Genomic DNA, 16,790 nt, shown 5'->3' with positions numbered 1-16,790 from the left:
TGAATGAATAAATTAGTGAGTGGAACTCCCTAACCTTTGCACATTAAACTAAAGGGCACCTATTTTACATTTTAAAAGTTACTTGGGAATTCCAGCATAAGCATATGGATTATCTACTTATTCACATCAAATTTTAACTCTAGGTTTGCTGCTCTATTACCTAGGGAGTTTCTGGGTCACTTTTCTCAACCAGTTACCAAGGAGTAGAACTCATTTCAATGTCATCTTCAAGAACAGAATGACTTAAAGGAAAACACACGCAAAAACAAATCGTTCATTTAAAGTCAAATATAAACAAAACTCAAATACTCTAATAAGCTTTCTAATTTTAAGTATAATACTCATACTATTTTAAAGTGCTTCTATATTGATTACATGAAATGACATGGAAACAAACGAATTATGGGTAATGGACGTAACACTTACATAAGATTGTTGGGCCTTGAGTACAAGAGCTTCCTCTAGGAGACCTTTAAGGTGACTACAAGAGGATGAGTCAATGAGGCTACAAAAAGAAACAGGTTTGAGATCATGAGAGGTGGGCAGGAGTTTACATTGTGTTAAGTTTGAGCCTTAACTTACAGGAAATGAAAAGCCCTGCAATGCTTTCATCAATGTGGTCAGATTAGCAAATGTGTGTCAGTGCAGTCGATATATGTGAGATATATGTGTCTGTTAAGGCCAAACCAAGGCATGGCAATGGGATGGAGAGGAGACATATTGAAGACATTCATGAAGAAGGGATATAATTTGGTGATCAATTCCATGGGAGTTGTGAAGAAATGCCTTCCTTAGAATGTTTTTTATAATACAATTTATATAACCAGATTTCTTTCTACTTTCTTTGTTGCTTGATTACAAATTTGGTACCAGGTACAAAGTGTGGATGTTATTACTAGCCATCCACTCTTAAAACTCAGAAGGGAGACACTAAAAAAAAAAAAAAATCTCTAAACGATCCTAAGGTAGGGTTTTTTCCGATTTATAAGAAGCAAAAAATTCCAATGAATCCAATAAAACTGAATCCTAATCAGGCATATATTTATCATTAATCAGAGATTTTATTTTGTGCCATTGACTGCTCAAATTTTCAGTGAGGCTTTGGATCCATGCTAAAACTCTGATGATATCAGGCACATGGCCATTTAATCAGCACTACAAGAGGACACAGAAAAGGGGGTTTAAAAGAAATGATTAAAGCATAAAGCTACAACATTCTACGTTAACGAAAGTTTTAATACACATTTGACTTAAAGATGCATACAATGACTACTGAATCTCCATTCATAGGCAGCCAACAAGATACGAATGAATTTATTAATTTCAAACAAAATTTCAGGTAGTGCACTTAAAAAATTACAAAGCACTTAAAAATGGAAATTAACAATGAAAGCAACAATGACTATAAAACATGATGGGATAACTTTAAAGAAAGGGTTCAAGTATTGTTTGTAAAGTTCTTCAGACACTAGTCTTTGAAAAGTTTGTGCATTTCCCATCTTTGCATAGTAAAAAACAAAAACCACACACACCACTTGGTAAAACTCCACTGCTCTATGTGATTCATGTTTCATAACATGCACTTATGTGTACTGCTCAGTTATCTAGTAGGAGTAGCTCTAATTCAATGGGCTCATGCACTATCCCAGATGAGCAATGAAGTTAGCGCACATCTCCTCATCCGGGTGTCATTAATTAATGCAGCAAAAGTAGAGCAAGTGAAATGGGAACTTGATCATCACTTAACACTAACTCTTGTTGGGTAACATTTAACAGTGATACACTTGTGCTGTGAGCTCAAATTAATAAAAAAGAATCTCCACGCCATAAAAATTAGCAAATGACTGGCATGTGCAAAATACAGCAAAGAGTTTGAAACTACATAACCTAATACCATCAAAAATAATTATAATAAATTTTTACAATTGACATGGTTGCATTAACTTTCATATTCATACACACATAGCTTAAAGCTTGTGTATTTTACATATACACAAATAATTTAACATTGGAGTATAGGTTTGATTACCTATGAAATTGCCAGTGTAACAAAAAGTTACACTGACATTTGCCATATGTACATAATATTTGGGGACCACTGTGGTCTGATTTAAAACATAACATCGCACATTTACAATGTTGTTTGTGAAATGCTTAAAAGTTAACAATAGAGATTTAATTTGTTTTGTAACCACCATGATTTTGTTTCTGTTAAGTCATCATGGTGGCTCTGGAATCTTAGTGAAATGTGTATGGTGTACTTCACAGCAGCTTAGTATCTACTAGAGAGCAGGACCCAGCAACAAGGAAACACTAAGCAATGCAGCAACAGGAAAAGATACCAAGTAATCTGAGTTTCCTCCAAGCTTCCTCCCAGCTGAAAGAGCCATTGCCACTGACTAGAGGGATGCTACCTGTGTCCTCTGAAGCCTGGAGTAGGGCTGAGAGGCCTTGTAGATTGCCCTGTTATTACAATACAAACGTACAGCTAGTCCTAGAGAAAGCCCGCCTACCTGTGTAGCACCTATTACTCAGAAAGCAACAACATGATGTTTGGTGATGGTCTACTGTAGAATATAGAAATTAAAGTTTCTGCTCTATGTTTGTGGTACTTCCCCAGTTAAAGACACCTCGGGGGAAAAAAACCCCACTGTGTTAAGCAGTGCAGTTTTAGGACATAATACTTTCCAAAATCAAAGTTGTAAGACTGATAACATGAATCTTGCTGAAAAGGGACCAGGAGCTAAATCTAGCAATGGATTTGGCGTCATGAAGAAGTGATGGGTAAAACTGCATGTCCTTTTCCTAAAAAAAAGGGGGGGGCATTAGAGAAGTAGGGGCTCTTTGGGACAGTCTTTACTGAAGCCCATCTATAGATGGATGCTCACTGAAGTGATCACGTACAGGTTTGTACAGTAAAACAAAGCCGGGACCAAATTTCTTTAGCTTATTTACTTAACATGTGACAGAAGCTATCTTGACCATATTTAGAAGAAAAAAATCAATAAAAGTGAAGGAAACTCAGAGGGACTGGGAAAGCCCGGATTACATCTGCAAATCTGGTCGGAGGGAGAAGAACAATGTGGATTTGTATATAGTAGAATCCCACTATAATCCAGTGCAACGGTCCACTGATCAATAATATGCCAGAGGTCAAACAAGGTTTCTTGAAAGCACAGCACAGCATAAAAGTCTACTTTAACAATGCGGATACAAAGGTAACTGCTCCTTCTATTCCCATTATCACTTTTCCAATAGGGTTCTACCATATATATTTTGAGGCAGGAAAATGAGCATGGATGAAATACTGACACTAACAAATACAAATAAAATGGAAAGCTTATTTTTTTCCAAGCTTTTAACATTTAAAAATTTTTTTTTATTTAAGGCTTTAAGTTTATCCTCCTTTCACATTAAAGACAGGGAAAGAAAATTGTCAAAACCGAAAACCAAAATCATGAGCTTGGCACTTTTGTGATTAATCTGAAAGGGTGTCTACTTTCTTACATTATATACATAGGTTTATAATGACATCAAAAAATTTTCGAGACTTAGTACATATATTTCCATTTACATAATTTTGTGTCTTCGATATGGGTTATTTTGTTATGTCCCCCCTTTTGTTTATTTTTGGTTTAACGCACACCAACTTTAAACTGCACTTGTTTTGTGCCCAAACTCCCTGCATCTGTGGCTACATCTGTCTTTTTAAGCAAGCCCAAGAGTCATTGTATAACACGTTACAAGAGAGAAGGACAGAGACAGAGAAAGAGAGACAAGAATCAAAAAAGATGGGGAGCAAAAAATAAACTCAAGTTTACAGAGAACCTTTACAAGGAAAATATCTCAATACAGACAAGTGAAAATGATGTGTCAAAATCTCTTATTTCCGTATTTACATTTATAAAAGAACTATACAATAGCATCATTGTTCAAATTCCAGCTCCCATTTCCAAAGATGCTCAGTCCAGGAGAAAACACAATGGGGAAAGTGAATCAACAAGAGCAAGGTCCGTGGAGTTCTGCCCTGGCCTGGTCTCCAATGGGGAGTGGGGATTATAGAGGGTGGGAGGTGGGGGATAAGAAGCGGGGCTCCGAGAGGATGGGGTGTGGGGACATGTTTAAGTGAAGAGGCCCAGGCAGCTTCTGTGTGTTCATCTGTCATCTTCACCTTAGGTATTCTGTTGCAGGTTTTGCTGAGAATTGGCTTGCTAGCTTGTTGTATATATGCCATGCAGTTTTTACCCTTTGGAAAATTAGATCTTCATGCCACTGGAGTTTGTCATCGGTAGTAAAGAAAAAAAAAATCATGCCAAATCATTTAGAAGATATTAAGTGCCAGCAGGCTGCGGGAAAAAAAATCACTTACTATTTTTTTTAATGATTCCTTTATTGCACTTAATTTTTGTGTGTGTGTTGTTCCTTCATCCATTAGGGGAAAAAAAGATTCTGGAACAGTTCTTTTTATAGCATGGTCTTTTGCCCCCTCCCCCGTTTGTTGACAGGTGGTGAAAGGTGTTCTTTGAGATTATTTCCAAAAGAGACAGTTTTCTTTTACCCCATCCTTGTCACCCCAACTTTAGCTCCGTAGTCATTACCACCCAAAGGTTTTGCTTACAAACTTAATAGTTCCAGTAACACTGCTGCGAGTATGTCATATCCAGAATCCAACAGTGCAAGGCAGTGTCCATCCAGTGCAGCTGATTCAGATGGGGCCTTGCTGAGTAGGATCAAACCTTCTCTTCTTGACATTTCTTCCAGGGTGCGTCAAAAGAAGATGCAAGCAGAGGGGGAAAATCCACAATATTAATCAGATGATGATGAGAGAATGGTGATGATAATGACAATAATGCTAGTTCCAGAGCAAAGTAATTAACTCACATGGAGGCAGTCTCCAAAATAACTTGAAATTGAAAGATAGAACAGCTAATGTTTTTGGATGTCTTCACAACATACCCCCTAGAGTATGTCCTTTGGTGAAGACCAAACGAAACTTTGAGTTGTTCATTTTAAATCACAGGAAGACTCTATGGCCCAATTTGTCTCTTATTTCAGAAATAATCATACTGCTAATTCATTAGGCAAAAATTATTACAGGGAGGCCTCTTCCATGAAGGGGCCCATTGGGAGAACTAAGAAAAATGGAAAGTCTCATAGCTACTTCCCTTCAGGCTTATAGCAGTTCTATAGCAGTGAACTGGCCTTTACCAAGGTGGCAAAAAAGCCTTGCTCTATTCAGTTATCTTGCTGCCTTGGGTGTGTGAGCTCTTACCCCACTATAGAACAAGCATTTTTCATATCTAGAAAGTTGAAAAACAGAGTGCACAGTAAGACAGTACACTCAAAGGAGAGTGGACACAGGTTAAGGTTAGTTAAGCAAATGCAGAATTTAGCTTAGTTGAAAATTGGCAAGTTAAAATGCTTTGCTCACAGTGTCCAGTCTCCTAAAAAGTGGCTCCTATGTTTAAAGAGAAAAGAAAGAACCAGCAAGACACTACAAGGCAACAATAAAAGTTGGTTGCAACCTCCCCATGGTCTGGCTTTATGTGGGGCATCAAGCAAGGGGCTCATGCATTCAGTCTGCATACTGGGCGGGTGCAATGCTGCTGCCACCGAGGCATCATGCAAAACTGGAGACTGAGGAGTCCCCAAAGCCCTCACTCCCCTGCCCACTGACTCAGGGCCAGCTGGATACCCTTACAGGCCCTAAGTATCAAAGCCATTGCAATATACTCCTCTTCCCCACAAGTAATTCAAAATAAAAACAATACCAAAGCTCAAAATAGGTATAAAGGCATCCTGCAAAGTTCTTATTTTTCCCAAGATGGTCACTTTGATGCTTCTCTTTGAAATATCAACATAAAAGTCTTTAAAGAAAACTTGTCTTTTCTTTTTAAAAGTTTACATTAAAACGTCTTCATGAGTGACCTAAGTGTGTGACTCACTGGTCTAGCAGGTAACCATTGCAGCAAACACTATCTGCAACAATGCTATTTACTTTTCTTCATCATTCCCACCCAGCCCTCTTTTAAGTCAACATTCTTGAAAGCGGGCACTGCTGATGCTGCCCAAGAAACCAATGTGAGACCAAAAGGCAAGTATCCCGTAATGCATCCTCCACCAAGTTAGTTTGCTGCAGAGCACAGGGTCTCCATCAGCCACCTGTTCCTATCCCTGGAAGGTAGAGGTTTAAGGAGCCATAATCTGTGAGTCAGGGAGGAAAAACAGAGACTGCCTGACCTTGTGAAATGACCCTGAAGGACAAGAGGCCCCAATCTTGTGAGCTATGTATTGCTAGAACTCAAGATAAATGTTAAAGTTTCCTCAGTAAATCCAAATGTACAGGAAAGGGCAAACCAAGCTAGCACTGTGCATGTAAATGACTATATTGCCCACATCTATATTCTTTTATTCAAATTTGGGAATGACCAATAAGTAGCCATGTCCAAGGTCATAACAGCAATGCAGTCCACTTTTAAATGGAGACAGGAAATTCCATTTCAGCCTGGCACACAGAAACTGCTGGTGTCCAAAAGCCTGTGCTCTTTTTAAAAGTTGGTTTTTGAAGCTTAGGTTGCATCTTTTTACAGAAATATTGCTCTACAGGATCACTGGGTTCCCAGGTCAGACCGAGAGGCCGAGCCATGCTGTAGAACTGTATCTTGCTGGATGAAAATGGACTCTGGACACCAATGGGGCATTGCAGGACCTTAGCTCTTCCACTGATGTCCCAGCAGGGGGAAAGTGAGCTCCTCTACAAGGGAGGTGACACCGCGATGAGGACAGAGATGAACACTCCTGAGGGAAGCGGACTGTGAAGGTGCCTCACACATAAATTGTAAAACCATCATGGCCACTGTATGTTGAGAATGGTCTGAATTTTCTCTATGAAAAAAATATTCTTTCAGTTCAATTTTAATGTGAAAGTACAACTACGGTGGGCAGGTCCTTGCTGTCTTACTTCCATAACAGTTTCCTCTGAATACCCTCTGCTCACTAGGATTCTGAAGGTAATTAACTTTCTCATAACCTGTAAGGTATTTCTGGATCATTATAAAACACTAGCATAATCCATAAAGCTTGCATTTTCACAGCTTTCATCAATTTTTACTACTTCTGAAATACTCTGGACTTTTGTCTACAATATACATTACACACATAAACATCTGCACAAAATTAAAGCAAGACTCTTTGCATAACAATAACCATCTCAGAGCTGTAAAGCCTTTAGTTCTTCTTTCAAGTGCATACATTTATCCACGGTTAGCACATTCTTATCATTCTATGCTGAGTCACCCCCTGACGAAGTGTCCGTAGCCCAACCCCTCCTAGGCCACCATACACTGAGTTCACTTCCCTGGGGTGCTGGGGCAGGGAAATGCACTGATCTTCCTGGCCAGCCTGGCACCATGAAAGAGAAAGTGCCTAACCCAGGAGTCCCAGGCATTAAGGGTATTAGGCTTCTCATTTTGGACTGGGATACAGTCATGGAATTCAAAAAAGCAGCAGTCTGGTTATCCTCCTCGTGGAAAGACTAGCCAAATTTAATTCAATTTCCTAATTCTATAAAAATCAAAAGGCCTCCATAAAAAATGGTGTTTACTCTTTTGAGAAAATATAATTAGCAATATTAAGTTTCTTTCAAATTTTAGCTGACTTGACATTCAGATAACTTTTTTTTTTTTTTTTTTTGAGGCAGAGTTTTGCTCTTGTTGCCCAGACTGGAATGCAATGGCGCAGTCTCGGCTCACTGCAACCTCCATCTCCCGGGTTCAAGGGATTCTGTCTCTGCCTCCCGAGTAGCTGAGATTACAGGCCTGCACCACCACGCCCAGTTAATTTTTGTATTTTTAGTAGAGACAGGGTTTCACCATGTTGGTCTGTCTGGTCTCGAACTCTTGTCCTCAGGCGATCTGTCCACCTCAGCCTCCCCAAGTGCTGGGATTACAGGCATGAGCCACCGTGCCCAGCTTCAGATAACTCTTAACTTTGCTGGTAATAGTCTAGACATAGCTCTTTTTCATTTTGTGTGAGTACATAAACAGCCTTTTCTTTAACATGTCCAATAAAATGGAACGTAGGCCAGACAGAATCTCTTAAATCCAGAGTCAGGCTCAGAAGACCTTTTAACACAAATAACTTCTCAAAGAGAAGGAACCACGTATGATAATTACACAGACTTATTAATATTAAATTAACACTTTTAGTGTAAGGAGTAGCTATGCCAGGCCAGTATGGCCACTGTTGAAATCCACTTTGCCACTGAATCCCATGGACAGGGCAAGTAGTGGGAGAGTAAGATGTGGTGATGAGGTTCCACAGGCTGAGGTGTTACAGTATCATTGGAAGAGCTCAGTGTTCATCCTGTAGTCCTTTTGATTTCAATTTTCAACAAACCATGTCACTATTACCTTCATTTCTTTTCCTACCATCACCTAGAATTTCTCTTTTCCTACCACCATCACCTACTAATGTGCATGTAAATGACTTTGCTCACATCTAAAACCCTACATTCAAATTTAGGGAATATCAGATAAATAGCAATGCCTAAGGTGCTGAAGGTAATCCTGTTCACTTTTAAATGGAGATATGAAACTCTCTTTTCATATACTTTTCACCTTTCCTAAGCTTTAGGGAAGATGCTACTAAAATGGTCCTGCTTTTTCTAATGTCCAGTAAAAGCAACAGCTCTAACAGTCAAATCAAGCAGTATCATTATTTAATGTTGGTAGGTGTCATGAGTCTCCATGAGTCAACTAGGACAGAGGTTTGCAATCCTCTGCACCACAGCTCATAACTTTATTCTTGTGTGTGGGTGATGGGGAAGAACAGGAGCATGGGGTGAATGAAAATAAATGCAGATATAGAAGTAGAGCAAATTGGTGTGCCACACGCCTACGTTCGTTTTTCACAGGATTTCATAGAGAAATTCCTAAGACCCTCAATACCTGGGACTCTACGGACTAATCATATCCTTAGTAACCTCATACTTCTGGAATATGAAATTAAGCAAATTTGGCCGGGCGCACTGGCTCACGCCTGTAATCCCAACACTTTGAGAGGCCGAGTCTGGCAGATCACCTGAGGTTGGGAGTTCCAGACCTGCCTGGCCAACATGGAGAAACCCCATCTCTACTAAAAATACAAAATTAGCTGGGCGTGGTGGCGCATGCCTGTAATCCCAGCTGCTCAGGAGGCTGAAGTAGGAGAATCGCCTGAACCTGGGAGGTGGAGGTTGTGGTGAACTGAGATCATGCCACTGCACTCCAGCCTGGGCAATAAAAGTGAAAGTCTGTCTCAAAAAAAAAAAGAAAGAAAAAGAAAAAGAAATTAAGCAAAGTAACTACCCATAACATTACACAATATGTCAGAATATTTTTAAAAAATCTACCAAATAAAACATTTAAAAATTCTTCAGGAAATCCACAACCTTGCTTGTGGAAGCCTTGCTTGCACCAAAGCGGTCTGACTCAACTACTCTACCAAAAGGAAGTACATAATTTAAATCAGTATTATTTTCAGATTATAATAATCTTGATACATCTTTATTATCACTTCACACACAGAAATGTGCACACATTCACACACACGCACACATTTTCATGCTTTTTACCACCTATTTCAGAGGAAATAATAGTATAAGGAAAGAACTTTAAAGAATGGCAGACAAGGTCAGGGCTTAGAGCATAGCTGTATTTCTCATTTATACTTGGGCAGGTCACGTATAGTATGATACTTCTACATCTAAACTACTCACTAGTATATCTAAAGAAATGTGACATTAGGAAAATGTAGTATTTTCCCTAAGCAGTTACTGTATTTTCCTTTAATCAAAAAGTTGACATGCCCTCAAATTGTTCAGGTTACCTTACCAACTTTTCTTCTAGAAATAAAAACCTGGTATCAGGAGGGATTCCCAACAGCAGTATTTAGAACAATCTTTTGTACAAACCATCTTCAACTTCTGATTCTAAAGGAATCTCTTTTTAAACATTTACATTGAACTCAAACCCAAAGGCTTTCAGTTCAAATAGCAAATAATTATACTTATGAATTATCTCCAGACTAGTAATCTCCAGAACTGTCCAAGTGGTGGGAAAATCTAAACATTATCATTGAGCACCAAAAGCCTTTTATTACAAGGTAGAAGTGTTATTTAAAGCTGAACACAAACCACACAGCTACTACTAAAATCTAAAGCAAATTAAGATCCTCACGTAGCAACCAATAGTCACTCAGGAGTAGCACAGTCTCCCAATTTAAACTCCTAAAGTTACATGTTCTGGAATTATTCTTAGTCTTCATCGTTTTCTTTGCTTCAGGGCATGAAATACTTCACCCTATTGTGTGTCTTTCTACACAGTTCTCCCTGAAAGTGATTATTAGAGTTACAGGGCACAGGAAGGGGCTTTGACTTAGCTCAGCAGTACAGGTCCCTACACAGCAACAACCAGGCAACAGTCAGCAAAGGCTGTTTCTCATCTCACTAAGTGCTGATCCCCCACCTTTTGTTTTCTGCTCTTGTGATAACGAGATATCTCTCTCTCTCAGATATAAAGAATCTTTACAGGGCCTAATCCACTTATATACACAGTGATAAAGGCTTTTCCATTTTTCCCCAAAGAAACATGCAATTCAAGCTGTGAGCTAGGCCAGGCCACTGTTTTGAGGTCCTGCTACAGAATAGTGTGCTCTTCTCTCCAAACACTGCAGTGATAAATTTGGCATTGCATATGGCTAGATGGCAAAGATGTGTAATAGACTGTTTTCCAGGCCTTTGAAACCGGGATTTCTTAATGCCAAATGAGGCATAAGCCTGGGCATGATCCAGATTTATTTTTCTTGAGGCATACTAATGAAAAAGTTCAAGGAAGCATTATAAAATAATAAGAGTATGGCAATACTATAATGTTCAATGACTTTTTTGTAGCAGTGGAACACTAAGTTTTGCTTGAATTAGGTCCACCCAAAGGAAAACATATTTCTTACTAGATGCCACATGCGTGACTCACTATGTGGGCAATATTTTATTAATACCAAAACAATAAATTTAAATATGAGTTGTCCATTTTACGAGTGTGTTTTTGAAAACACACTGATGCCAAAACTATTTTACTAAACAAGTTCAACTCTATAAATATACCGAGAGAAAAGATGTAAAATTTTATAATACTATTTCAAGTTAAAGGCACTCAAAAACTGTAGGCTTACTCATTAAATCTTAACATGATAACAAATTAGCAGAAAATGTTGAAAGTATTTAAATCATCTTTGGTTTCTTTAATCAGCTTCTAAAAATAACACTTTAGCTGGCTGAAACATATTGAATTCAAAATCCCAAATATAAAACATATAAAGTTTATAATTAAGGCAATTATTCAGATAGTTCAGGGCAAAAGCTTCCTCTTTTGAGTAACCAGATGGAGGCAAAGCGGGTTTTGAATTTGGGTAATGGTCTTATTTCCCACTTAAATTTGTTTCTGTAAATCTGGCTGAAACTTAATTTATCACAGGAGGCACAGGAAGGCTTACCTACAAATCATAATCATCAACCCACTATAGCATGAAAAGGTATAAAAAGCAATTATCCAATGATTCTGGAGTGTAGAAATATTCAGCCTGGATAAATCAGGTTTAAAAATTTTGATCACAATTGAAGTTTATTTGTGAATACCCAGTGTGTCTATTTAAACAATCTTAGTGCAGTAAGCAGTGTGCAATCCAAACTAAAAGGTCACTATGAAAACCCCAGGCCTACCTCTCAGGTCAATATTTAGTCCTTGATTAGAAAATATTAAGTGTCACAAAGCCACATTTTTCAAATTCTGATTTAAAACCAATTCAGTTGGTTGAGGATTACACAAATACTTTTTAAATCTGTTTTTATTAAACTATAAAGCTTTTCAAATCACAAAGCTGCATATACTGTTACATGTGAAAAATACAAGTAATGATTGCATGATTACTTAGGTTGTGAAAATTTCAAAATATCAGTGGACTACAAACAAGTTTTAAACAGATACAAGCAATTTACATCCACTTATTTCCAACTACATGGCTTCCTCGATTTCCTGTGTAGAAATGAATGTATCTCAGAGTGCCTGCTCTTACAAGCTGGACTGTCTTCTACTGAAGAACTTCTTTGTTCTCCTTAAAAATCAGTGTATATGAATTCCTTCTACATTTCCCACTTGCCTGAAAATGACAGTTGAGGTTCTGTGTTTCTTCATTTCTAACCCACTTCTGAATAAAAAGACTTATTTTTTGCAGTTTGACTTACAGAACCTAAGCTCTTGTAGCAGGAACTCAAAACTTGGTTATGTAAGCAGAAAAGAGAAGTGCCAGAGCCACTGAGAAGAAGACATGCGGCGTTGCTTACTTAAATCCCCAGCCTGTGCCCCCAAGGACAATAGCTGCTACCAGGATGGCACCAGCGATGGAGCCTATTATGAGATTGGTGGCACTAGGACCTGTGACAAAGGATCATGGGAAGAGAGTCATATGAACCAACCACTTTCGTTACCACAAGGGAAAGGCAGTTAAGCAGTTTCAGGAAGTAAATACCCTGTGTAAAAAGATGGCTAAACATTTAAATTGCCTTTATTTACTTAGCTTAATTGCACTTTAGATGCTACGGTGAGCGTTGCTTGGATTTATATGTCTTTAAATCTAAAGTTTCTGCACCATTGACAATTAAGTTCCATTAAATTCACCTTTCACAGAATTTGAAGCAAACAGGCCCCACTTGCTGTCTTTACACGTCCTTCTTCTTTCCAAGTATTAAGTATCAAATAAGTAAAAGCACATAGAGAACACCATCGCATTCAGATTAGCTCCATCTGACTGACAAATGGGGGCATGGAGGAAAGGAAACACATTCTGCTACAATGCCCTTCCAAAAAGCACCTAAAAGTGGTCTGAATGCTAACTTTTTAATTCCCCACTTGGAGACAGTTAAAATTTAGCAGTCAGAAGGAAGTCATCAATACAGATCTGACTTTTGAAGCCTTGCTCTCAAAGATACACTTCTTCACGATCCTTACAGTGGTAAAGACCAAAATGGGGTTCCAAAGGCAAGATGTAAGGAAGCATAAATCTCATTTGGGTAATTTTGGGGAAATGGTAAAAAGATTCCTTAGATTCAACTGAGAATAGGTTTAAAGTTCCCATTGTTACTAACAGAACTTTGAGGCTTAGAGATATAAAAAAGCAGAGAGCCAAAGGACAGTAAGAAAGAAAAGACAAGGTGGCATTTCTATCAATTGCTAAGGATAAGAGCTAATCCATATTCTAGTAACTCCTGTCCACTCGCTCACTCCTCTCCTTAAGCTCAGCATTTTAAAATCTAAGCAACATTAAACCTAGTATAATAATTACTTTACATATCCCATCCTTCAGGATGCTAATATGCAGGTACAGTGTCCCCTAACAACAAAATACTTTCAGTCCTATCTATCCCTGCTCCAGGAATCACAAAGCCAATGTTGCTAGTTTCTCTAAAATCCTTGAGTTTTGTGTATACATTCATTTCTGTGTAAAAAATTCTCTTTTCTGCTCACATCAGTGCCCTCAACTGTGTACATAAATGGATGTCACTTTTGGCGGCACTCAAATTGCATGCCTAACATGTTTTTACTTGGAGACCATCCAGGGCTTGGTGGGCAGGTAGAGGACAGCTGCAATACAGTCTCAGGGATGCAGGTCTCTTCAGGCTTCTGGGCTTGTGACATGCTCTTAAGACTAACCACTGACCATCTAGAGAACGAATCTCAGTTGCCTTTAGAGATACACCAATAATAATAATAATAATGAGAGCCACAAAAATAGTTTAGCTACCGTATCGTGCACTTACTAAGCGCCGGACACAGTACTGGACACTTGACATACAGTATCTCATTTGATCTTTACAAAAATCATATGAGGTGGGAACTATGACTATCCTTGTTTAATGGATGAGGAAACAGGCTTCTGGAAGTTTGTGAGTGATAGCGGCAAGATGCGAACACAGATTTGTCTGACTCTAAAACATATCCTATAAGTCAAGGGTCAGCAAACTAGAACCCACAGACCAAATCTAGCCCCACTGTCTGTTTTTGCAAAAAAGTTTTATTGGAACACAGCCATGCGCATTCATTTACATATTGTTTATGGCTGCTTTCATGCTAAGACAGCATTGTTGAGAAGTTGTTACAGACAACCCTGTAGGCTGAAAGCTAAAACTATTTACCATCTTGCCCTTTACAGAAAGTCTGCTAACTTCTGTATTAGAGAAACTTTATTCTATTTACATGTATTTCCTCCCCACATTTCAACACAGAATCAAATTTCAAAACAAGTATTAAAAAAAATAACCATGTACATACTCTATGCTTTGGATATGATTTGCACTTCGTCAGCTTCAGAAAACATAGGCTAGGATTAGAATCAATACATAACTCATGAAAAATGATTCCTGACTTATAAACTAACGAGTAGAAATTGAAAAATAAAACTGCCCATGGAATTCTTAGTGACTGAATGAACATTACTCTAACAGTTAAACTAAGAAATGTTAAGACAATCTATATTGTACTACATTATTTTTTTAAAAACTATATTTCTTGAGCAATTATGCTAAAATCTGGAATTTGATGGGAAAAAATCAGTAAGCTAAGAGACAACTAGTGCTCATAAACCAGGAATAATAAGAAATCTATCTTTAGAAAAAATATATATACACTTACACAGACTTACCTGTCACAATTAGAAATAGTCACAAACGAACAAAACTGGAAATGATTGATGAAAACAAATGCTGGTAACAAGGACTATGTTTTACAAGAAAGGCCTCTTTGATTTTACCTATCTCTAAGACTTAAAGGAAGGATTATTAGAATTCATCCTTTCAATTAGTACATTTAAGGATACCAAAGTTACAGCCAACGTATAATGTTAAAAAATGCATTTGGGATGATTTTCAGAAAACTACCATTTGTCAAGGAGGAATTTCACATAAATGCATGCATGGAGCTGGCCCTGAAAAAGGAATGTTTCTTCTGTATATAATCCAGTCAACAGATCCAAGGGGAAATTTTACAGGACAAAGTTCTTGTCTCTAAATATTTTTATCCCTGTTACGGTCTTTGTTTTCTAATATACAAGGAGAAACAAAATCTCTTTTCTAGTATTTCTAGCTTCCCCTGTGCTAACCAGCCTCACAGTCCATAGAGATGAGATGTGAGTTGGAAGATCTAAGTCTGGTCAAAGTCCTTGAATCCAGAAGAAAGAAGGCTCATGTCATCTTCAACACAAGGTGTGAACTATGAACCTGCTTCCCTCTTAATGCTATTTTGGTCCCCAGGTCTCCCAATTCCAGTATGTAAGAGGAGCACCTGTTTGTTTTAACCAATGAGACTAAAGAAAAACATGTCTGATATTCACAATAAGCCCAAGATTTGGGGTGGGTGAGTCAAAGATATCTAGTGATGCCTGAAGATACTAGTAATTCATTCTGGGCCACTTTGAAGTGTTACCACCACCACAGTAGACAGAAAAGATTGTGTAAAGGGTTATGTCTGCCATTCTTATTCTTTTTCTAATTAGAGAGAGAAGAAAAAAATCATGATAATATTTTAATCTACAGATTAGCAATCTCAGGAAGCAGTGTGCCCTGGAGAACTGACAGCTATTTTGAGGATGTGGATCAAGTACAGAGTACCCTAAATCAAAGCATCAGGAGAACTGTATGTCTGTGACAGCTTAATGGGCAAGTGGCACACAATATATCTATTTACACCCTGGCTACTTTTAAGACCAACCCACCAGGTGATTTGCAGCTGTTCACTTATGGTTATACAGGTTTGGATTAAATATTTTTTCATTCTTAATGCTCCTTGCTTCCAAATATTTATGTAGACTTCAATTTTGAATTATTAACCTATTTTATAGGAAAAATAGGAAGGCAGTATGCTAAATATCTTCTTTTTAAAAAATTAAGCTGCAGCCTCCTATATCATTCTAAATAAATGAAGAAAACATTAGTAGCTATCATTTTTATTACCTTTAAAAGGTGCTATAACTGTTGATAATTCCTAGTTATATACGTAAGTTTATTTGACTGGCACAGATTAACTTTATTACAAGAATCCTAAGAAAACATACATATAAAAGCATTTTTGCCAATAAATGGTTTAAAAAAAAAGTCTGTATTTTAAAATTACTTTTATAAAGTGGAGGAGCAATGGAAGTGTTGGGACTATTGCCTTAATTGTGAAGCTATCGGAAGCACACCCAGTGTTATGTTATGCCCCACATTGTTCCAGACAGGAGAAGGTTCTACATGACACAAGAAAACCACAGGACACAAGCAACATCCAAGTCACACCACAAGGTGCACTACCACGGGAAACACGGTCAACAGGACGAGACATGGAGTCAGGTACAGGCATCGCCTCACACACCAGGCACCACACAGAAACACTCTGAAACTGGCAAGGATGCTTACTCTATTCCCCACCCTGTGCCTCCAAAAATCACCCCCAGGGCCAGAATGGTGCCGGCCACGGCCCCTATTAGCCTGCTTGTGGCCATATTCACTGTGTGGAGGGAAAATGGAGATTTTTTAACAAAGGAAATTACACACTAATTTCACTAACATACAAAATAATCTATTCAGGACATGCCTTGAAAGTTAGCTAAATATTGAATTTTTTTGCTATAAGATTTGAAATTAAGATCTACATACATATTGAAGATATTTGAGGATAACTGTGAATTTACCTTCAAACTCTGCACACCCTCTTTTAAAAAAC

The 16,790-nt window shown here is 38.1% G+C and overlaps 1 protein-coding gene across 3 annotated transcripts in view; it reads right to left on the bottom strand.

The window, feature by feature from the left end:
• Positions 1-1,037: 1,037 nt before the first annotated feature.
• Positions 1,038-16,790, bottom strand: part of ADAM23 (ADAM metallopeptidase domain 23) — a 178,725-nt gene continuing 162,972 nt past the window's right edge. The window contains exons 25-26 of one of the 3 annotated variants that reach the window (XM_055290365.2): positions 12,380-12,470; positions 1,038-4,754 (exon numbers count right to left, since the gene is read on the bottom strand). In XM_055290365.2, the coding sequence (XP_055146340.1) occupies positions 4,706-4,754; positions 12,380-12,470 (140 nt within the window). In that variant the 3' untranslated portion in view covers positions 1,038-4,705. The other 2 variants (XM_055290366.2, XM_055290367.2) reach the window with 2 other exon arrangements.

This window comes from Symphalangus syndactylus, chromosome 8, assembly GCF_028878055.3.
Source record: "Symphalangus syndactylus isolate Jambi chromosome 8, NHGRI_mSymSyn1-v2.1_pri, whole genome shotgun sequence".
NCBI classification, from domain to species: domain Eukaryota; kingdom Metazoa; phylum Chordata; class Mammalia; order Primates; family Hylobatidae; genus Symphalangus; species Symphalangus syndactylus.
This window is presented reverse-complemented; position numbering and strand designations above follow the sequence as displayed.